This window comes from Crocodylus siamensis, chromosome 7 (assembly GCF_052110815.1).
Source record: "Crocodylus siamensis isolate JL-2025a chromosome 7, ASM5211081v1, whole genome shotgun sequence".
In the NCBI taxonomy this organism is placed as follows: Eukaryota; Metazoa; Chordata; order Crocodylia; family Crocodylidae; genus Crocodylus; species Crocodylus siamensis.
In genome coordinates, this window is record NC_143401.1 from 66013840 (window position 1) to 66039399 (window position 25560).

General features: G+C 43.3%; 2 protein-coding genes across 2 annotated transcripts in view; one reads left to right on the forward strand and one right to left on the reverse strand.

Annotated features, from left to right (window-relative positions):
* Positions 1-5158, forward strand: part of RPP30 (ribonuclease P/MRP subunit p30) — a 29555-nt gene extending 24397 nt beyond the window's left edge. The window contains exons 10-11 of the mRNA XM_090057868.1: positions 20-99; positions 4693-5158. Coding sequence (XP_089913994.1) covers positions 20-99; positions 4693-4802 — 190 coding nt within the window. The 3' untranslated portion in view covers positions 4803-5158. The remainder of the gene's footprint in view (positions 1-19; positions 100-4692) is intronic.
* A 3101-nt stretch (positions 5159-8259) lies between these two features.
* ANKRD1 (ankyrin repeat domain 1) lies at positions 8260-17402 on the reverse strand. The gene is made up of 9 exons (XM_090058206.1): positions 17251-17402; positions 15380-15559; positions 13670-13807; positions 13450-13557; positions 12593-12691; positions 10975-11073; positions 10699-10797; positions 10424-10522; positions 8260-9243 (listed from the first exon to the last, which is right to left on the reverse strand). The coding sequence occupies exons 1-9, from the start codon at positions 17275-17277 to the stop codon at positions 9133-9135; spliced, it is 960 nt and encodes a 319-aa protein (XP_089914332.1). The 5' UTR covers positions 17278-17402; the 3' UTR covers positions 8260-9132.
* Between the last annotated feature and the right edge of the window lie 8158 nt (positions 17403-25560).

Sequence of the window (25560 nt, forward strand, 5' to 3'; positions counted from 1 at the left end):
TCCTTAACAAAGGTGGCAGAGGTTTATTGTTTGGCCTGTCTGAAAGTGATGCCAAGGCAGCTGTTTCAACCAACTGCAGAGCCATCCTTCTCCATGGAGGTGAGTGAATAATGTAGCTATATTCTGTTTTTATATTAACTTCCATGTGTATTGTTTGCTTTTCAGTTTTAAAAATACAGCCCTTTTAGTAACACCATCAAGAGAGAATCATTGTGAATTCTGCCTTTTCTGATCATCAATGTGTGCTGCTTCTCCAGGTTTTGTTTTTCCTCTCCCTTATTGTCTTGTCCTTCTGCCTGGAGTAAGAGGCAAATTAATGATCCTATTGGTAGTGGCAATTTTATTTGAGTACTTCATAATAGCACTTAAGGGACTCTTCTGAAAAAGCACAGATTGCACAATCAAATCACAGGCTATTCTATTACATTATGTAGCAAAATAACATTTGATTCGTGAAGGGCCAGATCCTGGTCTCGACATGGATCTTAACTGTGGGAGCTTTGAGCTCTGTGCCCATTTCACATCTGATATGAAAAATCCCGATATGAAATCAAACTCTTTGCTGGGTAAGAAATGCTACCGCATAGGCAGATGTTCTGCTGTTTTTCAGAAAACTGAAGTATCCTTGTGTCTTCAGCACAGAAGTCTATGTAACACTTCATGTAACACAAACTCTGCGGCTCCTTCCTATCTGCTCCTATACAATATTTTATTATTTAGACCAAGAGGTATTTATCTACTACAGTTGAAATCAACATTTTTCTAATTGTTGTACTATACTGCATTCACTGGAACACAGAATCAGCTAGCTAAGCCTGTGCCATGGGTTAGTTTTTCAATATTTTAGTTTTCAGTTTTCACATGCCCCAAAAGCTCTGCTGCATTGTAAAGATGTCTGATTTTAATTTGTGTCTGTTCCTGCTTGAATTGTTCTCATTGTAAGAGAAATCTGTCATGCATACAAATGGATGGCAGTTAATTCCTGTGACCAACCAGTTAATGCTCATCGGCAACACAGGTGTGAAATTACTGCACATTAAAATTCCCATGTGGATGTTCTCATTTAGGAGTAAAGAGGCCTTGAGTTGCTGGTAGCTTAACTCTTCTTAGAGGTCAAGCCCACTTTCCTCCTGAGAGTATCTGTGCCTCTCATCAGATTAATGTGCTTTTTGTTATGCACACTGTCTTCAAGCTTTCAGTTCATTTTCCTTAAGCTCTCCAATTTCCTTAGACAGGGCCAGAGAGAGGTTTCTGGCAGACATTGTCTTTTAAGGCATGATGGCATCTGCTCCATGATCCCAACAGTCATGCCTTCTGCTATGCTACATATATGTTAGGACATGCAGTTTTAAGATTGGCGATTTTAGATTCCAATCATGTCTTTCTTGTAAGTGCAGGGGGACCCCTGCACCAGCAAGTAGAAAACTGGCATTAGCAGGGGTCCATCGTTCTTGGACTGGCTCTGCCCCCTGCCTTAAATTAACTTAAATGTGTGTCTGGGTTACTACTTAAGGTGTGATTTAACCTGCTAATCCCATTGTAAAAGCAAGTGTCAGAGGCCTGAATGTCAGAAGCTAAATATCCCTACTCAGTTCCAGGGTGGGTGTCTGGCTCCAGGAGCCAGGCACTGCCCCATCCTACCCATGTGTGCTGGGGCTGGACCCTGCAATCCAGCACCACCCTCTCCCACTAGAATTGGTTCTGGGGGCCCAGTGCTATCCACTCCCACCTGCATGGCCAGGATTGTACCCTAGAGGTTGGGCACTGTCCCCTGCCTTTGGGATGGGGCCCTGGCAGCCTGGCACACAGTGGGATTCAACCCCAGGGGGCCCTGGGACTTGGTGCCACCCTAGCCCAGCCCTGCACACTGGGATCAGGCACCCAGGGTTCCCCATGAGCTACTGCCCTTCCACCACCAAATTAAAACTATAGGGAATCCCATGGGCTAGATGAGACAGGACCATGGGCTAGATCTGCTTGGGGGCTCAACACTCTTGCTTTAGTTGAAAAGCTAATGCTTTACTCTTCATTTGTCCATCTTTATTCCATCCCTCATTGTCAGCCAGAACTGAAGGTTGCGTGAGCAGCTCTCTTGTGGGCTGTTGTATGGCCTAGAGCAGGAGTTCTCAAACTGTGGGTTGCAAGCAACTTAAAAGGGGGCCATAAACTTCCCAGGGGGTATGCGCGGTGGCATGGGGCTGCAGCAGTGGCCCAGAGTGGTGGATGGTGGCAGTGGCTGCCCTGTACAAGCTCTCCATCATGCACTGTCACCATCTAATACTCAGGGTCGTGGTGTCACAAATTTGAGAACCCCTGGCCTAGAGCAGTGTTTTTCAACCTGTGGGTCACAACCCAAAAGTGGGTCACAAGAATTTAAATAGGTTGTGAGAAAATCCCAGAAAAACAGGGGAAAGCATGGATTTTCCTTTGCAAGCTGGAAGCATTCCAGCTAGCAAGGAGCTGCTTGGGGCGATTGGAGGCAGCGGGCAAGTGTACATGTGTGTGTGCACACATACTTGGCTGGCATGCAGCCAGGCAGGGTTGTAGGAGCAGCCCCAGCAGCTGGATGCAGGTAAGTGTATGGGAAGCAACAGTTGGAGGTCCAGGGGATGGGGACTGTCCAGGCATGGGTTATGGGACGGGTGTTGAAGGGATGGGTGTGGGGGTCGGGGACAGGTGCCTACTGGCACTGGGGGAAGATGGCTGGTGCCAAGGCTGCGTCATGGTGGGGGGGAAGGCGCCTGTCCTTGTGGGAGGGGTGTCCTTTGGGTGTTGAGGGAGCAGCTGTATGACTGGCCCAGTGGCACTAGGGATGGTGCCCATACTGGTGCATCTGGGAGATGGTGCTTGGGGGGCAGATGGGGCTATGACCAGGTTGCCTGGTGTGGCGCAGCCTAAGATGGGGGGGGGTGGGACACGCCACAGGCCTCTTCTCCCTCTAGCCCGTGCCATGGCTGGACTTGCCCTGCTGCCACCCTCATGAGCCAGAGTTGCTGCAGCTACCATGCTCCAGCCCAAATGGGATGGGGGGGCAGCTGGGGGCCCCCCCTCTGGCATGGCTGGGGGGGCAGGGATCTGTGGGTTGCTAGTGAGGGGCACCATCATGGCCCAGGGGGCAAGGAACTCTGGGCTAGGAGTGAGAGCACCAGCAGGGCCAGTGATCTGTGGCTTGGAGTTGAAGGGCACTGGCTGGGCCAGCGGGCTGTGGGTCAGGACTGGCCATCAGTGTTTACAAATGTGTCTTGGTACAGAAAAGGTTGAGAACCACTGGCCTAGAGCATAATGAAATGAGCTGTCTTGTCTCTACAGTGAGTTCATCTCCAGTGAACTTCTAGTATGTTCGGGGGGGAAATTGTAGTGAAGAGAAACGAATGTGAGGTTTATTAACACTGGTGCTGTAACCAAATGCTTACTGGCTGATACAAAGCTATGATCGTACTACCAACAGCTTTGTGGGGAAGTGGGGGGGAGTCTTTTTGCAGTAGGCATTGTTTAATAAAGTGGGTTTGACAATTTTAGCTGCTGCTTTATACAGAAATCCTGGAAGGTACTGTACTTCAGTCATCAAGAGCATGTTTGCTGGGAGCACCTATTAGAGAATGGCTACTATGAGTTTGCATACCTTTTTGTGAAAGTGGAGAGTAGGATGTTTACCAGAAATAGCCTTTTTCCAAAATGTTAATTAGTCCCTTGATCATATAAAGGTTTTGAATAATCTGATGAAAATCTGTGCATGTTTCTCTATTACCTTTTGTGAAGTTTATTTTAATTAATTTGTAGGGTGCAGTAGTCTTCAGGCTAGAGAGAACACTGAATTTTTTGCTTTCTTAAAAAAATGTGTAAACAAACCCTTTCTGACTTCTTCCTACACTGGTTTTTTTTTTTTATTACATCAGCATCGGTGGACAGTTTGTTCTCAGTCAGCACCTTGTGGCCTCCTACTTCAGGAGGCTATAGAGTTTGGAGAGCCAGCTTTAGCTCCTTGTTCATCTTATACAAAATGTGCCCATTTAACCCTTTTTCTATACTCGGCCTTTCTCAAATTGTGCACGTGGTATCTGTATACCACTTATTCTGTTTTGCCTGATGTTGCTGACACCTCTAGTGCCTAGTCTAAATGAGGCCTTTGCACATAATTATACCAACGGGAACCCTAGCATAAACATGCTACACTTGTGCAGCTCCCCTGGTAGGGTTTACTGCACCAGCATCAAGCCTGCAGATGCCCCCAGTCCTGTGTGGACCAGGCCTTTGAGTCCTCCTTTGGCAGCAGGGTCAGAAATTTTGGACTGTGCCTATTCACAGTGCAGAATACTTGCCAGCGTAAATTATAGCAGCTTAATTTTTCCCCAATATAGCATATCCAGAACAAAGCTGGAGAGACCTTGCCGGAAGCCCTCCAGACTGAAATAACTTTAATGTTTGAACATTGCTGTCCTGCTGTTTTTGAACATCTTTTTGACATTCTGGCATTTATGTGAATACATTACAGTCTCCTTCTGTAGGAGGAAGGGAGAGGGTTGACACCCCTTCCAATCCCCCTCACCTCATCCCAGTGTTTGTGATTGGCAGAAAACAATCCAGTATTTTAGGGGCATGGAGGTGGTTCTGCAAGTGAACTCTTCAGAGATTAGCATTGTTATACCTCAGCTATTCTAAGCTTTCATGTGGTTTTCACATTTTAAATTCCAGAAACCAGGAAGACAGCCTGTGGTGTGGTATATACCATGAAGAAACCTCAACCGGTCGAGGAGGAAGAAGAGACCCTTCCAGCATGCAAAAGAGCCAAGACTCAAGTATGAGGATCAAAACCAGAAGGCACTTCCTCTCACCTTCCTCCCAGCTCCTTCCTGGATTCACTACTTCACTGTTCAGAATGGAGTATATCCATTTTTATATATGTATTTAAGTAAAAGAGATGCAGGAATAGGGCTGATATATTAACAATGCTTCACCACAGCCAAAAGCTCTTTCTTTTGGTTTCAGAGGGCTAAGCTGCTTCTCCTGTTTATTAGAGCCATGGTCTACTCCCAACCATCCTTAGTCATGGGGGTAAGAAATGTTGCAGTATTAGAATTTAAAAATGTTACCACAAGTTGTATGACTGACTTTGTTTCTTTCTATATTAAAATAATTTTCTAATAAGCCCTTTTAAAAACCTGGCTGGTACTTCTCTTTGAGGCTTAGGAAGTTTCCATATACTTCATCTTACAACTGCTATTCGATACAGCCTGCTCTTGGAGCTGGTCTACAAAAGACAGTTGCACAGTGCAAAATAGCACTGCCTAATTTTGCATCATTACGATCATCAGCTGAAAAGGACATTCCAACATCTCTGAATTGCAAAGAAATCTAAGTTCATGTTAGAATAGTCTGTAATGGCCTGTCCTTTATTCGTTGAAAATTTAATAATTTGGGGTGATGGGTGCATACAGCAGATGGACTGCAAGGGGCCAAAATAACACCATGTGATCAGTATGATGAGCCACTACAACGATACAACAGCTGTCTTATCTAAGCAACCTCCACCTTATCCAAAAAAGGCAAAGCTAAATAAGACCATATGTCAGGGTCAGTATGTATGCAAGAGTGTCCATTCTGCTACCCGCTTCCTTCCACCAGTCCCTTCCCCTGTCCAGCTGCCTGCAAATTGTAGTTCTCTTCTAATCAATTCTTTCCTGCTGCCAGTCTTTTTTTATGACTCTTTCAAGTCCTGGTTAAAGCTTTAAGTTTTAAAAGTCATATACAAGAGCTTGTAATGGGCTCTTCGACTCATGGGTTGCAAACAGTGACTTCCTCAGGCAACAAGGTGAGAAATGCAAGTAATAATAAGTAAGTGATTGCAAAAATCTTTTTGCAGTTGATCCTCAGTGTGACTCAGCACTGAACTGGGGAGAATTGTTTTAAAGCAAAAGTCAGTCTTACTAATACTTTAGGCAATGGCAGGCAATACTCACTGTAAGATTTTTACTTTGAGGTGCTGGAATATTTGCCTTTATTATTGTCACTTCTGAGTTTTGTGATCAAGTTCATTTATTTCATCATCAGTCACAGGGTGTAGCTGATAATCAGGGATCCTGGTTTTCTCTGAAAAAAAAAAAAATATGCCCAATTTTTTGGATTAAAAAAGTAACCCAAAATGCACATTTTTCCATAATATACCATGTTATTTTTTATAAATATATATATTAGTGGTGTTTCATTTTAATTATCAGCAAGGATCCTGGTTTTCTTTTTTCTTTTTATACATATATAGAAAGAAAAGAAAACCAGGATCCTTGCTGATAATATACCATTTTATGATTTTATATCATATGTGTTCTGGCCTTATGCTCAAAAAGGGGAACCAAACACAACTGATTACTACCTAGAAAGGAGCAAGGCATTGCTTTGCTGTGTCTTGCCTTTGCCACAAACGTATGTACCGGGAGTGAGAAATTGTTTGCTGAGTGAGAGGTAGAGAGAGCCAAGAAGTCAAAGCAAGCAATGTTGCATTGCTTATATTCATTTGATCTCAGTTAAAATGTAGAGACCTTTTCTAATGGTCTCTCTTTTTTGGTCTTTAAGAAAACGTGAGGCCTCAGGCATTGGTAAAAAAATGTTGTTTCACCCCATTTTTCTTCAAGCTTCTGAAATCTTTCTGTATCCCCTTAAGCACTTTGCGGCCTGTCAGTACTTACCAGTTACAAAGGCTCTGATGTTACTTTGGTTTGCATATTTCGCAATATATTGCCAGCTAGTTTTGTCTGGCTTTTTGTAGTGAGCTGTTTGGTTGCACAAAAGAGAGTAGAGAAGCTACAGCCCACAGGCAAGGGCAGTGACAGGGATCTAGTCTTATGACTTCCAGTAGAGAGCAGACCATTATTTATAATGTCCATATATGTTTGTAAGGTATTGCAGAGAGTGGGCTAGATTTAATTAGGTGATGCTTTGAAAATGCTTGCACGAGGAGAGGATCAGCTGTTGAATTCATTTCATCCCTCAGGGACAGCTCTGCCAAAGAATTTTCTGTGTGTTTGTGGATGTTCTGTGTGCACGCTGTCTTGTCCCATTTATTTATATTCACTCGTGCAGCAATCCCAGTTTTGTAATCCATATGCATCCCTCTTTACGGCAGTCTAAATAGAGCTAGTTCTTAAAATCATCGTCACTGTGTTGTGAGGCTTTAAGTCTTTTGGTAATGCTTGCTGGCTGGAGTCTGTCTGAAGTGGAGAGCATGGGCACAAAGGGCATTAGCATTTCTCCCATTTAAGAGTTGGACAGTAGTATATGGCCTGTGTAGTAGGGAACTGTGGATCCTTTTGGGCCATGGTGTTTGAGAGGTCACCAAGACCTTTGCTGCATGCTCCTAGGCAGGAATATGGAAGAGTGGAGACTGCCCAGACCTTCCATCCCCACTTCAGGCCACTGAAAGAGAGCCCAAAGTCCAGACCAAGCTTGGACTTCCAGAGCATGGAAGCTCTGTGTGCATCCAGAAATCAAACCCAGGTTTCCTGCATGGCAGAAGAGGATTCTACCACTGAACCACGACATGAGGAATGCTGCTCTGGAAAAGAGTGTCTTGAGCTCCCAACGCTGGTGCATCTGTAGGGGGCAGGGTACAGGACAGAGCATGGCTCTGTTCTGTTTGCCAAAATTGAGAAGGCATTTAGCAGTGACAAAGGGGGTGATTTATTGCTGGCATTTCTAGGCAAATGAGGAAAGGTATCTTGACACAGAGCTGGCCAACTTCTAAGTGGCCTGGGGCCACATACCACACAGCCCACATCAGCAGGGGCTGCAGCAGTGAGAGCCATAGGCCCTCAGGCCTGTATGTCGCATGCCCCCACCCCCAGCTGCACTACATGCCTGGGTGGTCCCAGTCCATTGGGTGCCCTTCCCCACCCCTGGCTGCACTAGGCATGGAAGCTCTTCCCTACACTGCACCAGGTCGCCCCCTCATCCTAATATTCCCGGCTCCCCTGCTGCATGGTGCTTTTTGTGCTTTGGGATGCTGGCTCCCCCAGCTTAAGCACTACAGGCTCTTGGGCTGCACCAATCTGCCCTTGTGGTGGGGAAGTGGAAGCTGCAGGGAAAGAGGGCCCAGAGACCCTGGCTGCTTCTGCAGGCGGATGGATGAGGGAGTGATACCCAGCTGGAAATCTGAGGGGTGCAATTTAGCCCCTTGCAGGCCACCAGTTGGACAGCCCTGATCTAAGGCAGTCAACAGAGACAGGGCTGCTTCTGCACTACTGCATAAGCAGGATCTACTCAAACAGATAAAAAGAGCCACGCAGTTTATTAAATCTTAAATAGGATCAATACAAAATGTACATAAAAAGCAGTACAAATTTTACAAATATACATCATCTGTATTTCATTCTTGAATTGTCAGGCTGTGCATTGCTATGCCTAGAACTTCTGAGGTGCATGTTTCTTCCACTCTTACTCTCTTACTTTCATCACGTGACATTTGAACCCAGTGGTCCAACCAATTAACATCTGACATCAGTGCTTGAGCTTCTTTGTCAGTAGATTGTTCGGTGTGTAAACCCAATTATGAACTACTCCTTTAATTCCACCTGGTATTTCTAAACCTATTGCCTTCCACAGTCTTCCACATATTGCACTTGTTTAACAGCTTATTCTAATACAGACAATTTGGCAAAGATGGAATAACAGTTACAAATATTAGCTCTTTAGATCTACTGAAAGACTTGATAAGATGTGAAGCCACTAGTATACTTGGAAATGCTGTAAAGATTTAAAAGAAGACAGAGAGGCCCGAGAGGGTTAATAGTGCTGACTGAGGTGACCACATTAGTAATTGAAACTCCATTTAAAAGTAGTAGTAACATTACTTGTGATCAAGATGAACAGTAGATAGCCCCTGAAGGACAGCAAGAAAAAATTTAAAAAATAAATAAGAATAAATAAAGCAATTTTACTTCCAGTGGAATTGGAATACTTAAACAGTCTTTTTGATTCTTTTTCTGCATTTTCCTACAGTATTCCAATAAAGGCATGTATAAATAGTAGAGTAGGACCAGCAATTTGTAGTCAGTAAAAACAGTATGTTCAGGGCTATTTTTCATCAGGCTTTTTAAAATCCCATTTTACAACTGCTAAAGAGGAGACAGGTTTTTTTCCTCTTCAGAATGTGTCTATCTGTGAGCTCTTATAGGATTTGTCTTTAAGGCTGTTGAATATCTCTTTGGCGCCATTCTGCCACTGAAGTACAAGATCCATAGGGGTTTTTCCTTCCTATTTAATAGAGTGAGGAAAAAACAGGTTTAATTTCAAGAGGTGAATTCCAAAATAAATCTACTATTCTTGTTCTCTCCTAGGTGTGGGTAGCACAGATATATAATGTATGGACTTTGATTCCTAATGGCTACGTATCACTATAGTATTGGGGTGTTGATCCAGGGCAGATAACCAGTTGATCACAAACTTTCCACTAGTTTCAGTGGAATCAGGCTATATTAGCCATTTAAATTCCATCTGCAAAATATACAGCTAAATGTTGAATTTACAGCAGATTTATTTTGTCTTGGCTTAAACTGATTAGGAATGTGTTGACACTAAGCTACACTCAGCCACTTTGAAACTGAAGAATACCTACATAAGAATTTTTACCACTTTAAACAGGTTTAAAAAATAATAGTGTATGTCAAACATGAGCAAGTTTCATTTTGTAGACAAAGTCTGACCCTCAGTCTCTGTGCATATGCTAATATTGCTATCAGTGACACTGTTATAAAGACTAAATAGTGAACTGAAGAAAGCATCTGGCAATATTAGCGAGGTGTTAAGCTAGGTGTCAAAACAGATTAATTTCCTTAACCCCAAATTGTTCATTGTAAAAATCATTGATTGAGGGCAATAAAGGTCACTTTCCAACCTGCCAGGGTTTTATTTGCTGTATTTTAGCAACTGGTTGCAGACCTCTGCTTGTTCCACAGCTGCCACTGGCAGACTTTCTAACAACAAAAGGTCAATTTCTTCCTAAATTAAAATTCAGTTTAGCCTGAGATCTCCCCTGATTGACTTGACTTAATGTGGCTAACCAGTCAGGTCAATAATTAACCAGTCATCCATTCAACAAGATGCTGTTTCAGTGGTGGTTTTAAATGGTACTTGGTTATACAATGTGAGTGTGAGAGTTTGTAACAAAGAATCAAGTATTTGGGGTCTTTTAAAATCTGTCATTTGGTAGTAAAAATTTATGGAATAAAATTTTAAGTTATTGCTGGTACAATTTTGACAATCTGAAAAAAAAAAAAAAACCTGACATGTCCAAGAATACATTCACCATTTATTAATTGATTGAGTGAGTCTCAAAAAGTTCAGATTAGATGAGCGTAAGCATCCCTTTTGGCCTTGAAATCTATGAAACTATTCTAATGAAAATATTTTAATGTAACATTTTGTTAATACTTACAGCATTCTTTATATTTAGATCTGCTCCATAAAGAATCAGGAGTCTAATCATTTTGTAACGATTCAGCCTCACTGCATCATGCATAGGTGTATCTCCTTCCTAAAAAAGAACAAGACTGATTACAGGTTAGAGCCTGCAGCTTTAGGACAGCATTCTAGGCTGAATATCGGACAGTAATTTTACAATCAAGTGGAATTATAAAGGTGTGTTTGCTCCTTGTGAGATTATAATTGAGAAGTAACAAATACAGTATGTTAGGGAAGTATGTTACTTACTCTGTCTCTGGCGTTAAGATCTGCTTCGCAAGCAATAAGGTGTTCACCACAGTCATACCGACCCGTCCTCACAGCTACATGCAGAGGTGTACTTAGCAGCTGGTAAATGGGAGGGGGGAAAAATCAGTGGGTGTAGGTGTTTTTTTTTCCTTTGATAATTAACTTTCCTAAGAGGCAGAACATTCTGAGAACTGCCACTAAGCAGTTAGAATTTGGAGTAAGGACCAGTTCTTCAGACAGGCTTAAAAAGTGCTTTTGCATCACGCAAGAACCTACCTTGTCTCTAGCATTTCTGTTTATTCCTTTGTCTAGCAAGAACTTCAGAACTTCCAGGTTTCCCCCACGACATGCCCAGTGAATAGCAGTAGATTCAAGCTAGACCAAGAAAAACAAATATAAAATTACTGAACCCCCAAAATAGCAAAAGGAACAATTCTGATAGAAGTTCTAAAATTAATGAAAACTAGTGTGTTCTGATACAATCTGACCTAAAACAAATTGGCTGTAGCTATTAGCAGCATTTTTATTAGGCCCTATTGTCCCTAGTACCACTGATACATCATCCTTCACAACTATTGCATGTTGTGCTTGAGGCAGCAAGGTCTATGTAGGACCTCATTTGCAATGGCCCAGATCCTTAAGGCTATATAGTCATCAGTACAAGTTTGGTACATCTTTGAGGATCTGGGCCAAAGCAACTTAAGTTAAAAATTTTGTAAGACAGTTTTAGTCAAACTGCAGTTTGGTTTTCTACATAGTAATTTACAAGAAGAGGTTCCAAATCTTAACATGTGGCTGCCTGCAGTTAGACTTCTGAATCCATGTGTCTGCTCCCTGAATGATCTTCTAATCTTATAGAAGTGCTAAGCAACCCCAAAGCCTAATGGGGTCAGGCAAATAGTGGGTGATCAGGGCATATGAGCACAAAGCTTTGGATGTTTTGGTGCCTACTATTGGTTTAGAAGCACAGTTGTTGGTGGGCAGGGATGAGAATTCCTGTGTTTAGATGCCAAAAATTGAACCACAGTTGTTTTGACACTCATGCCTTTTGAACTCCAAAAAAAAATCAGGAAAATTCAAAACGTAACAGAAAAGGAGTTGTATTCCTTCGAGGTCTTCTGCAGGTTTTAAAAAGTGGATTAGATACCTCTTCTGTCATTCTTCCTCTCCCCCAGCCAAAGTTCCAATTTTAGTTATTGCCTCTGCCTTTTCAGGGGAGGGACCATCATTTTCTCCCTTCCCCAGTGCCCTTCAGAGGCATCCTCCTGCCTTTGCAGATCTTTTTACATTCTTACCCCTCCCATCAGCAGTCTCTGGAGTGTTAAGCAAGGAGATGAGAGGCTTTTCTGATCCCTGCTGTGTAGCAATGAGACAAAGAGCTGGGAATGGAGAAGCACAGAAACAGCTGCAAAAGCTGTTGATACTTAGCTACCCATGGAGAGCATTCCAGAAGTGCAGTGTTCCCACCTTTGTCCAGTACAGAAATCCTGTTCTAGCACATTGGGATGGAGAGGATGTATAGCAGTAAGCATGCTGTAAAGAAATCAGGCTGTGGTATCTCCACCACCACCTGGGGGTGATAGATTAGAGTAGCCTGATTGCAGGCTCTTGGGCAGGGCCTACTGTGAAGTAGCAACACAAGTTACATGCTAGGCAATCTGTTCATTTTGCATCTTCCAGAAGTTATTTTCATGAGACTAAGAAGCACCAGACAGCGTGGTTTTGAACCCTTTTTTCCATAGACCTGTTTTAGAGGTAAACTCCTACAAGTCTCTAGAATCAGTGGTGTCAAGTTAGTAATTTTGATCTCACATGTATAGGTCTTTTTGAAAACTGGCATATTCAAAACAGCAGGTTCTTAAAGAAAAAAAAATCCATATATAGATGTGTATACCATATCTTGGAATTCCAGTTGGGCTCCAGCTTCCACCAGCTTTTTTACCACCTCTAGATGTCCTTCTGAGCAGGCCCTGTGCAGTGCAGTCCGATTGTACTGTTAATTAAAATAGTGATAAGTCAAATACTAAGTGAAGGTACAAAGAGATGTGTTTAAAATCAAATCCTTTTCCCGCTCATAGCCCAGATGATGGAAAACACATACTTTATGCTGATTCATTTTCAAGTGCTTATACTTTTGAGACTTTAAATCTGCTAAATTTTAATAGCATCCTACCAGATGAGAGCTGCCTACCCAGCATATTTTAACGGGAATGAGTAATGTCTGCAATGTGGCGTTCAAGTTAAAAATATTCTGAACCTCTTGAGTTCCCAAGTCTGTCTTTATACTATGTTGCAAATGCAATTTTACACAGGATATAGTCTAAGAGGCGGATGGTCTCTTCTCAGCTGGGAATATGGCAAAAGTGGATAACCAAAAACAAAAAGCTGTGTTGCTAAGAACAAAAGAATCAAGTTTCTATAGCTAAGCTGAAAGGTTTCTGTCTTGCAGCTCACTGACATTGAATCCGATAGTACTGAAAGGCTTTTTGTCAAAGGAAATCAGGGTTTCCTGACCACCAACACGTTTCCATTAAACACACATACTTCTGTAGGTAAAATATACTTCCTATATTTCCAGGTATTCCTTTAAAGCAAGAAAACCTAATAAATCGTACTTCCCTGTAGTTTATCATCTTATTTTACACTACAAAACCTCAGGAACCTACAAAATGTAATGGATACTGAGATTTTGCTTAATTGCATATAGTGCTCTCTCTTGTAGTTGGCTTTGAAGTAAGAATATAAATGTACCTCGTCACAAGCATCTGGATCCCCTTTATCTGACAAGTATTTTTCAATTACTGGCAACTTATTCTCCAGTGCTGCTTTTAAAAACGTTGGTACATCCACTGATTCTATCTGATAGAAAGAAATATGCAGAATATAAATATGGATTACAGCTATACAGTATTCTAGAAATCCCATCCAGTCTTTCCCAGAAGAATGTACATGCTGATAAAACAGAACTCACAATTACTTCAGGTTCAGGATCCTTTAAAATGGGCACTTTCACTTTCTTGCATTTTTTCCTTTTCTTCAGCTGAATAATTTTTTCAAGATCCTGCAAGTTTTCAAGTTTTGGTCTCTCCTCTAGCTTTTTCTTCTTGAGCTGAATGAATCAAGCAGAGGATAATGATGAGTCCAGACAAAACATAAAACTCCTTTCCTTTTTAAAACACCAATGTAGTTTATTCCCTCATTTGAGATTAGTGAAGTACAGACTGCAAATAAGAGGCAGTTTATGAACAGCATTGGGATGATTAATAAAATATATTTCTAAGAGAGAGAGTGAATTCTACAGCACTTGTGAACTTTATTCAGAATTGGACCTCTTTTTCTAAAACAAGTGCTGAAATTCAACCATAGATGGTAGGAATGAAATTCTGTTGCCTGTGTCTTGTAGAGAATCAGCCTAAATAGACGAGATTTTCCCTTCCGGCCTTACAACCTGTAACATTTCATGGCCATTTCAGTATAGTCAAATACTGAGATGATAAGCATGTGTAATTCATTTTGATTTCAATATAAGCTTCATGTCCTAAGCACCTTTCAGGATGAAGAGCATACTTCATTCCTCCTGCTTTTTTTGTGTAGCTTTAACTTAACTCTGCTCAAGGAAAATATATCCTTAAATTAGCCTGATTCATGCCAGTTTTAGTTTGACTCAACAGTGTTACTTTCTGCTAACCAACTAAAAATGTAGATTTGTGGGCTACTTGAGTCAGTGGAAAGATTCCTACTATCAGTGAGCCATGGGTCAGGCATCAAATTCCCGAGAACTGTTTGATAATTATGTTTGTGAATACTCCATCAATAAGTGAGTTTGAAAATATTAATTCTGTGGTTAGTGATGATCTAGTTAAATTGGGTAATTTCTGGGTTTATGAATATTTTATATTCATATACATACCCCTCCCTTGTAAATAAAAGCCTTGTTTCTACTATTTTGTTTAAACTGCTGATTCTTTCTCAATAAGTAGAATTTTTCTAATGTAGTTGAACTGCTGTAAGTGTTGAGTGTGGCAGGTTGCTAATTTGCACTGATGAATGGGAGACCTGTTGTAGTGCTTTATGAAACAGGAAGTAAACAAACATGGGGGGATGAAAAGCTGCTATATTCCAAAAAAGGGTACTTGTTCATTTGTTTTGACAGGAGTCATTTTAATGGCTACTACTACTTCATGGTGTGCTAGAAAGCGTGCTCCGGGGGCTGCGGTTGGTAAAAGAAAGGACGTCAGGACAGAACTACGTTCTTAAATTTATGCTGGGGAATGGTGAGAGATCCAAACTGCAATTGATATTTGTTTGGTTGATGCCAGCAATGATTATTAGGTTTACAAATTGGATATGCCAGCTCTTTGCTTACTGTACAGCTAGCCACAGGAAGATGAGAGATTTCTGGTTCTTTAATTAGAAGTGAAAAATGAAGCAGCATCTAATGCTGTTTTCAGAGCAACATGATTGAAAGCCTGTTGAAGTCAATGAGATGATTTGTGTTGGTTAAGTGGCCTCAGTGTCAGGTACTCTGTTCTCCCTGGGTTGAGATCTGTCAAGGTTTTATTTTTTAGACTCACCATTAAAGATACGTTGGTTAGAACAAAAGACATGGACAGTTTTTAGAGCTTCACAGGTACAGCTGTCACAAAATGATAAAAAATAAGCACAAAACCAAAAAGCCTACCTCTGCCTCTAGCTTTTTCTCCTTTTCATAGGTACGATCTCTTCGGGCCAGTAAGTTTTCAGGGAGTGTCTTAAGATCCTCTTGTTTCTCTAATCTCACAGTAGCTTCATACTCTCCATGTTTAAAGTCTTCTGGGAGGAAACCTCCAGTCTCATTGCTGTTACTTTTCTTCCCCGTCACCTGCAAGAGAGAATGAAATATTATGCAACCTGCAGTACAGAATCATAAGTATCCACCAACTGCAAAAACATGAACAACTTATTGTTGAAAGTGGTCTGTCTGTCCCCACGTAAGAGTGTATGTGGCAACTGGGACCCAACACTTTCACAAACTCTGAAGCCAAATTAAACTGTTATGACAGTTGTCATAAAGGACTAATTCGCAGGTTGACCCAACACCTTGGAAGTCAATGGAGAAGCTTTCACTGACTGGATCAGGCCCACTATAAAAGAGCATGCCATAAATTGTCTTTCTGGCTAGGTTCTGCTTGCTAGTATAATAACAATATCAGAATAAGTCTCATTATAAAATTTATAATGAGACTTATTATAAATAAGGGGCTTGGGGTGGGTTTTTGTTTGTTTGTTTGTTTTTTGCTGTTTATTATTTCTCTACCTTACCTTTTTAATTTATCTTGTCTACTACTCTCCATATAAACTCACTGGAGTAAAAGGTAGAAAGACTCACTACCCCTTGCCCCACCCTGGGTATCTCCCTCTCAGTACAAAGTTGTTCTGTATTGCCTGGGAATGAAATAGCTTTTTGTAAACCATATAAATTGATGGGAACCAACCTTTTTGGCAGTCATGCACAAATGAGCCCTGCAACTTCTCCAAGTGTCACTCCAGTGCCCTTCCTTTGCCCAAACTACTGATTTGCTTTATGCTCCGTGCCCAATTTTCTGGTTTGCTTTCTGCTTCCTGTGCTATCTGCTGCTCTGCCGCCTGTCTTCTTCCCCCATCTGCTTGTCCATGCCACTTGTGGCACCCATGCCACAGGTTGGCTACGCTGCCTTAGCTAATGATCTAATGCCACAAGGCATAGGCATAGTTTCTAAAAATGTTTCCTGAGCTTGATTATGTACCTCCATTAAGAGAGTATGTTAAAGTTATGTGAAGGCACAGTGCATTTGGGGATATATTTCACAGAAATTATACAATCCAGAATGTTTTTGATATCAAATGCTGTTGCACAACTTTGGAGGTGGAGACTTTAGCACTGTAGAAATCAGAGGGGTCTTGCCAAAGAATTTAAAACTAGCATTAACTGGTTATGCTGTATGGCATTTTCATCCTAACATATTCTTCTGGGAGGAAGAGAAATTTCCAAACAACATTCCAGTGTTCGACTGAGTGTGTCACATTTGCTTAGTCTATTGATCCAATCCAATTTGACTAAGATGAACGTTAAGAAGAATATTCAAGCTATCTGTTGTCTAAGATATTATTTTTCAGGAAGTCAGATAGGCCATGGAAAACAGTTTGTATAGGAACAGATAGCAACTTTCAATTTTGGTTTAAAAGTTAAGCTAATCGTGCATACCTACATCTACACATATCTTTTACTGAGTGTTAACACGTGCATAATTGTAAACAAATATAGCATCTGAGCAAATAAAGTAAGTAAATCAAAGGTAATTGAACCTAACTCCATGGTTCATCATATGCCAATCCAAAATATAGTCAACTGTTTTATTAGATTAATGGAAAACCCAAACCCCAAGGACAATTTCAGCATAATATGATTCAGCAATGACAATCACCCTACAGATACCTATAATAATAATGAACAAAGACACTGTTATTGACTAATTACAATAAAAACCCTGAAATAATAGTAATTGAGAGGAAGCAAAGGCAGCTTGTACCTACCAGATCCTCCACTTTCAACGTCATCATATTTGCTGGTTGTTGTTAGTTGTACTCCTTTATGGATAAGACACCCAGTGCTCAAGTCAGCTCTGCTGAGACCACCAGCCTAGCTTAGCTTATATATCTTTGGGGAACTTAGCTTGGGTGAGATAATCTTCCAACCTGGGAAACCAGATATGCCCCTTGGATTTGCCAGCTCAGAGGTAAGTTCATTTTCATTCCAGACGTGTTAACTAGCCAGATCTAGTGTCAAGAGAGAGAAGGGGGGGCGTCAGTTGGGAGCTAGGTTGAGTCTCACTGTCTAACCACACTGAATATGTGAATTGGTATGAAATGTGAGATCATCATTCCTTTGTCAGTGACACCATAGCTCAGAAATGCTAGTCATTCTAACTTCCCAATGCCCACTAGGACAGCTGTCTGTTGATATTGCATTATATCTTTTTTTTACCGACTTTCAAATGACTATGAGACACCGGAAAGGGTAAGTGACCCATGTAGAGTACTTGTGGTAATGTCTTTCTGATAAGTGGATGACCCCTTAAGTTTTGGGAAGCCATTCTTTTCATTGCCATCTATTTTGGGATGGTAAACAGTTTAGAGGAAAAGCTCTCTCTCATCATGATGGCACTCTTCTATATTTGTTGGAAGGAATTCTCTGAAGGGATTACTAAGCCAGAATGATGTCTCTAGTGCTAAAAAGGCCTATGACTTGATAAGTTACAATCGGTATAAGATCTCAAAACAGCTAGCTTTGCATTTTTCCTGGAAGTCGTCACCAGTCATAAACAGAGTAGTAAATTATATCCAGTTACTTTCTGAAAAAGTAAAATCACTGCTGCTTTCACAGACAATATTTTTCATTTGAGCCTGAAGGACTTTGAGGAGAGAGAACCTAGTAGCAAATGGATTAAGGCTGATACGTATTAAATAAAGAGCGACTTGCAGACAGAAGGAACTTCTACTGACCATGAAAAACCATATGTGGGCAAGCTCCTCTACTTATGTAAATTGGTTTAGATGCACTGATTCTCACTGAACTATTTTAACACCCACAGAGGATCTAATGCTACTTACTTGAAGAAGGGAAGATCTGTTAAACTTAAGTTTAGAGTTGGTGAATTTGTACAAGAAATCTCTTGTCCTTCTCACTGAAGTCAATGGAACTCCTCATGTTTAAAGTTGAGTCAGTATATACATGTTTTGCTGGATGGGACATAAATGTTGAGGCTGCTCTCTAAAAGTTTTATATATCGTGCTGTGCCTGTGATGCTGACCTTTCAAGGTGCGCATCCTCTCCTAAACTATCCACTAGTAATTCAAGTATGTTCAAAGCTATCTGCTAGGCCCCATTATACCTACCCGGTGCCCTACCCTTTTCCTGAAACAAAGCTGAATGTCAGGTGCTTCTTTTACTGATTAGAATATTTGTGACGTTGGAAGGTAAGTCCCAGAGCTAAAACAGAGTATGTGGGACAGCCTTTCTACATCTCTTTTCCCAAACATTACCTCCATATGTTATTCCAAAAGAGTGCTTTTCTACATGGCATTATTATCTGCTTCCAAAATACATTTATATTCCTGCTTTGTTTACTAGAACAGGAGCCATCTTGGCTTGGCTTTGCCTTGTTTATAACTGATATAACATGGTGCATCTACATGAAACATTTTGCTACACAGTAGATTAATCTGTGCAGTAAAGCATCACAGTTTACATGTGCAGGGCATTCACTACACAGTTAGTACCTGTAAATATAGGTGCTAGATTAACTATTCAGTACTGCACTTGTAGACTCTGACCAAGAGCAAATTTGTTCCTCGTCAAACTAGGCAGCAGAGGGCCATAGGGGATGAGCTCTCTGTCCCCAATCCTGGTGCTGCACCCAGGAGGGGACATTGCTGACAGCAGTATGTCCTGATGTGCACGGGGACAGGAGAGCTCTGCTGGCTGCAACAGTGCTGTCTTCCCAGTCCCATGCACATCAGCACCCACCCTGGCCCTTGTGTCCCTTGCCAGCCCCCGGACTAGCATCTGGAGGAGTCTAGAGGTTTCCCTGGCTACTGCAGTGGGGCAGAGCAGAGTGGGAACAACGGGGTGCATATGTAGATGCGCTCCCTGGGAAGGCTTACTGAGCAGCATTTTACTGTGCAGTAAGCCTAAAATGCATTAATAGCACATGTATGTCACACTGCTGTCCAATCACAGCGCAAGGGACTGGAACAGTGGGGTTAGAAGGGCCGATTAGCTCTCTATGGGACGGTTAATGCGAGTCCAGCTCACATTGCCCAAAGAGACTGGAGGTGAGGTGATAGTCATGGAGACGGAGAGTAGTTGAAGGTAGAGGTTTATTTACTCACAGTGAGCGTTGAGGAGAGAAACGAGATGCAGAGAAGTAGACTGCTAATCATGTCAGGCCAGCAATGAAGCAGCATTCAACAGTTGCTAATTGAGAATGAGAGGTGGAAGCTAGGTGATCAGGCTAGCGTCCCTTGTGATAATTGAAGCGGGTGATGAACGACCTCGCTTGGGTGTGACCGTGTGCTCCCTTACATCACTCAGGTGACGCGCTCAATGATGAGCTGGCTGGTTTCACCTATCACCTCTCAGGGTTCTGTGTCCCGACCTTATTTGGCATTACAGACTAGCTGACCTCACCTATGTTGGTGATGCTCTGATAATGAAAGTAATAGTATGGCAGCGTTTGTTTTACCCTTTTGTGATGGTTGCAGGGAAGAAGGGTGGGGCTCGCCATCTTGGTGCCTGACGCATCGATGCCACCATTATGGTGTACGTGTGACAATGTAGATGTGCCCAGGAACTCTTAAACTCTCACAATGTGGACCACATTTTACTAGAGGAATAATCTTTTGAGCTTTTAACATCTGCAGTTACATGCACCTCCTCACAGAATCATAGAAGTAGGGTCGGAAGGAACCTTACAGATCTTCAAGTCTGAACCCCTGCCAGGGCAGGAGAAAAAACTGGGATCAAATGATCCCAGCTATGTAGGCATCAAGCCTCCTCTTAAAGACCCCCAGGGTAGGAGCCAGCACCACTTCCCTTGGATGTTGGTTCCAGATCCTAGCTGCCCTAACTGTGAAGTAGGTCTTACGGATGTCTAATCTAAACCTCCTCTCCAACACCTTGTGGCTGTTATTCCTTGTTATGCCAGGGAGCGCTAGGGGAAACAAGGTCTCTCCCAAACCCTTCTGGTCCCCCCAGTGAGTTTATAGACAGTCACCAGGTCCCCCCTCAGCCTTCTCTTGTGAAGGCTGAACAGGTTCAGGTCTCGCAGTCTCTCATTGTAGGGTCTGCCCTGTAGTCCCCGGATCATGTGGGTGGCCTTCCTCTGGACCCTCTCAATGTTGTCCACATCCCTTCTAAATTGGGGTGCACAGAACTGGATGCAGTACTCCAGCTGTGGCCTGACCAGTGTCACATAGAGCGGGAGGATCACCTCCTTGGCTCTACTTGAGATGCACCTGTGGATGCACGACAAAGTCCAGTTAGCCCTGCCAACTGTGACCTCACATTGTCGGTCCATGTTCATCTTGGAGTCAATAATGACTCCAAGATCCCTTTCTGCCTCTGTGCTCTCAAGAAGGGAGTTTCCCATTCTATAAGTGTGCTGCTGGTTACTACTGCCGAAGTGCAGCACCCTGCACTTGTCAGTGTTGAAGCGCATCCTGTTTTTGCTAGCCCACCCCTGTAACCTATCCAGGTCTTGCTGCAGTCTTCCCCTCCCTACTAGTGTGCTCACCTCACCCCAAATTTTGGTATCATCAGTGAATTTAAACAGGGTGCTTTTCACCCCATCCTCCAAATCGCTGATAAAGAAATTGAACAGCGTGGGCCCAAGGACCAAGCCCTGGGGGACTCCACTGCCCACTTTTCCCCAGGTTGAATATGACCCATCCACCACCACCCTCTGCATGTGACCCTTCAGCCAATCTCATAATCAGCAGAAGCTGGTAGAAGAATGACATGGGAAGGAAAATGTTAGGCATGTTGACAGAATAGTTAAAAAATAGCTTAAGAACCTGTAACTTGTCTCAGATCTTGTTACATTTGAAGCATGATTTTTCTCTACATTTAATTTCTTTAAAAGGGGTTTGATATATGAAACTCTGTGAGCAAAGTCCTAAATTAGAAGGACAAGGGAGATAGAGCTTTCCCTGAAACTGGTTCACTGATCTGGAACTCAAATGAGTTTGTCCATCAGTCTGTAGAGAAAATTCAAAACCTACTACTTTGACACAGACTTCCTATGGTACCACCACAAAAAATGAACACAGTCAGTATTTTTTTACGAAGCCCAGCTCCTCATGACTAGAGGGAATAGAGAAAAATAAATATTTGTAATGCTTAAGATGCCTGAATAGCTGTAATGGATGACAGATTTAAACCAAGGCTGGCTGAGTGTAAAATCTGAATTCAGTTGGTGTTTAATGATCAAAGCTAGAATTTTGTCTGCGTTGTTTGCTTGGCATCAGAAAAGTTGCATTGTTTTATATTAGCTGAGACTTGAGCCAAGGTCCTTAGGACAATCCTCATCTTCCAATTTTAGGGGAAGTGGCACAATTATTCATTAGCTAATGCTGCAGTATAGTTGCTTAATCATCTTTCAACCACTGATTTCCCATATCTACCTTAAGTTAATAATAGCAGGTGGTCAGCGATAGGCATGTGTAATGGAATTCTGGACAGCATAGGTCAAACTGCTATGGGCAGAGGAAAGGTTTGCAATGTGCAAGTCAGTTGAATACAGCCAAGATGGTAACAAAAAGCATGAAGGGCAGTAAGATCAACAGGATGTAGAAATAAGTAGTAATTAGATTCCTTGTTACTCCTTCAGAAGATATTTGGCTGTTGTAAATGATTTATTTTAAAATAACTCTTAGTTTCTGGCAGAATGGAAAAAAAATATTTATACATCATATACAAGATATTTCCATGTTGCATGAAGTGTATTATCATTATGTTTTCAATGCAGTCGTCATATTGAAGCTATCTTTATACCGAAAACCTGTGCTCTTGGCTCTTGTTTTCAAAGATGGTGCCATGTGTAGGGCTGTGTGAAATTTCACCGGCCATTTCGTTTTGACATTGTTTTGACCAATTTCAAGGTCAAAACAGCAAAATTGGAACAAAACAAAGGCTGTCAAAATAGCCTCAAAACAAAACGAAGCTAGTCAAAACATCTTGACCATAGGCTGAGGATGGGAAGTCAGTCCAGCTGGGCTGACTTCCCATCCCCACTGGCAGGGGGCACTAGATCCCCATCCCTGGTGCTAAATTATACCGGGGCAGGGGGAAGGAAGCAGCCCAGCTGGGCTGCTTTCTCATTCTCCACACTAGATCACGCCCAACTGACTCCCACTCCCGGCATGATCTAATGTAGGGGATGAGAAAGTAGCCCAACTGGGCTGCCTCACTGCCCCAGCAAAATGTCAAAACAGCCTTCCTGTTTTGATGGAATGGAACAACTGTTTTGACTCTAAATTAAATTCAAAATGGAATACTGTTCTGTCAAAACTCAAGGTGAAACGGAACGGTGCTTGTTTCACACAGCCCTAGCCACTTGCCCTCTACAAGGCCATTTCCATGACTGTCTGTGTCTTTCTATAACTCCTAAATTAGTATAAATTAGTATGAAAACTTATTTGTTGAAAAGTGATAACATTTTATTTGTAAATGTTAAGGATCAGGAACCCTAAAAGATGACAAAGCCATAAGGGAAATAGTCCCTTGCTTGGGCACTCTGAAACATAAGAGGGATGGGGGTGAGGAGGGGAACGCAGCTAAGTTACAGAAAACACAAAGTTACAGAAAATACAATGTTAGTCGACTAAGCCTAGGGGTAAAGGAGGGGCTGGAAGAAGGGGAGGGACGGGGGTCACAACGCTGAGAGAGAGAGAAGATAGATACACACAAACCCACAATGACGTAAGGGGTATGTTGAAAAAGCCTCTCAGTCCATAGAGTCTTATCATGAGGGTCCTCTTCAGGTGGAGTGGAGTGATCCATCTTTGAAGGTTCCTCTCAGAGTCCATCAGGTACAGAGGGGGATTCGGGGAGTCCCCTCTGGGTCTGGTCTGGAAGCGGCCAGTCTGGTGTGGTCAGTGCATTGGCCATGGCTGTGACATGCTCTGCTCAATGTAGGTGTCATAGGACCAATGGATGGTGTTGGACACCATGAGGTGGTGCATCAGCTTGGCGTAGCGGTGGGAGATGCAGCAGGCACGCAGGACATTCATGTTGCTGGGGTCCCAGGCTCTGAGCATTCCCACGATGAGCGCATCAACTGTCATGTCAGAGCCATGGCCCCTCAGGATGTGGGATGTACTTCTCCCGCTTGCAAGCCTCAGTGTAGGTGAAGGCTTGGCATCGGTTCTTGAAGGGGATGGTAATTTCCACAATCACAATTTTTTGGCCTCCTCATTTGTGATGACAATGTCAGGGCATATCTGGCTTTTGCATCCCAGGATGCATAAAGATCTTCCTCTCTGTGGCCAGGATAGCCTTCACTGGGAAGACCTGGACAGAGTTGTGGCGGACCTTCCAGGCTCTGGCATGCGGCCTGCATCTGCGCAGCACATAGGGAAGGGTCTTTGCTGTGCAGCCACACCACTGGCACCTCTTGTCCCAGTGGCCGAAGCAAACTGCCCTGTTCAGAAGCAAGCAGGTGAGGTGGGCTCAGTTGAGGAATTGACAGTCTGTAAAGTGCATGAAACTCCCGCTGGGCATGAAGTGATTGCTGGAGTCCCACTTTGAAGTGACATTGAAGACCTTGCCCTGGTTGGGTTTCACCCTCGGGTTGCCAGTGTATTTGTTACGGATGACGTCCTTCTGGAACCACTCCAGGAAGGTCCACATGTGGAGTGTCACAGTGACATGGTTGGCATGCAGGGCTGGTTGCAGAAAGACTCCCAGCTCCCAGCACTCCTCAGTCCAGGTACAGGCACAACTGATGCACTTCCCGAGACAGCGTGTGGCATTGCGGGCTCAGCTCCACAGTGAGGCAAAGTCCCCACTGTCTCTGCTGAACTCACCCTCCAGCAAGCCACTGAGAGAAGTGGCTAAGTCATGTCCAGTGGCTTGTCTCGTGATCCTCTTGTGGGTGGTCTCAAGGGCGCTGGCCGTGATAATACTTACTGTCAGGTACAGGCAGGTCAGAAAGCATGAGGTGTGGGTGACCAACATTATATTGCAGAGGTCTCCCATACAGGACACATGTAGGATCTCATCACTGGCCCTCAGCAGCAGGAGCAGCCACCAGATCTCGGCATTCACCTTCTTGAGGGGGATCCTGGGGACCGTTGAGGCTCTCGGGACAAATACGACTCTGGGTATGAGGAAAGTGTTCACTGCATCTGTCTTCTGCCAGGGGGCCATCAAGGAAAAGTATAGCTTGTGGGCATCCTGCATGATCTGGTTGATGGTCTTCTTCAGTGTCTGCTTGGCCTGGTGGCTGGTGGGCATCCCAAGGTGGCAGTAGGCCTTCCTGTCACGCAGGTGCCTCATCTCTTGGCCCTGGATTGTGAGGGTGGAATCCAGGACACGGCTCTTCTGCCTGCCATCAATGTGCAGGAAGGCACACTAGACAATGTTGAAGCACAGACCCATCCATCTGGCCACCTTGGATGTCGCATCCAGCATCTGCTGCAGCTGGGTGGCATTGTTGGAGAGGAGGACAAAGTCATCAGCATAAGCCAGGATGCTCAACTTCTAGCTGTACAGACCGAGCCTGCCAAGGCTGCCCGCCACAGCCTGAAGGAGCGGTTCCATGGCCAAGTTGAAAATGATGCGGCTGAGGGGGCAGCCCTATCTCACCCCCAATTGGATGGGGATCTTGTCAGTCTCTCCATCGGTGTTATGGACAGTTCTGGTGCAGCCATGGTAGAGCTTCCACACCAGGTTGATGATGCTGTCTGGTAGGCCAGGCTTGTAGAGGGTGCGGAGGCGGTGGGGTATGGAGCCAAAGGCATTGGAGATGTCCAGCCATGCTGCTGTGCACTTCTTCCTGGTCCTCTGGGTGTTGTCCAGGGCCATTTGGAGGGTGAAGTTGTGTTTTTAGCCACCCTCTGTTGACATGAAGCCCTTCTGGCTCCAGCTGATGTCCCCACCAGTCACTGCCCAGTCGGTGATATGGGCCACCAGGCAGCTAGCGTACAGTTTTGCGATGATGGAGCACAGGGCAATGGGTCTCCAGTTGCCCAGGTCAGTTGGGTCTCCCTTCTTGTGGATGTGGACCGTCATGGTCCTCTTCCAGCTGGTGGGTGTGCGCTGGAACTCTCTGCACCTGTTGA

What these genes read in the sequence shown, in the direction of transcription:
- ANKRD1 (XM_090058206.1), bottom strand. Translation starts at nt 17,277, where the DNA reads ATGATGACGTTGAAAGTGGAGGATCTG. An exon ending in AGAAAAAGCTAGAGGCAGAG is followed by an intron (nt 13,808 to 15,379) that starts GTAGGCTTTTTG and finishes TGATTCATTCAG; the next exon opens with CTCAAGAAGAAAAAGCTAGA. An exon ending in ATCCTGAACCTGAAGTAATT is followed by an intron (nt 13,558 to 13,669) that starts GTGAGTTCTGTT and finishes TCTTTCTATCAG; the next exon opens with ATAGAATCAGTGGATGTACC.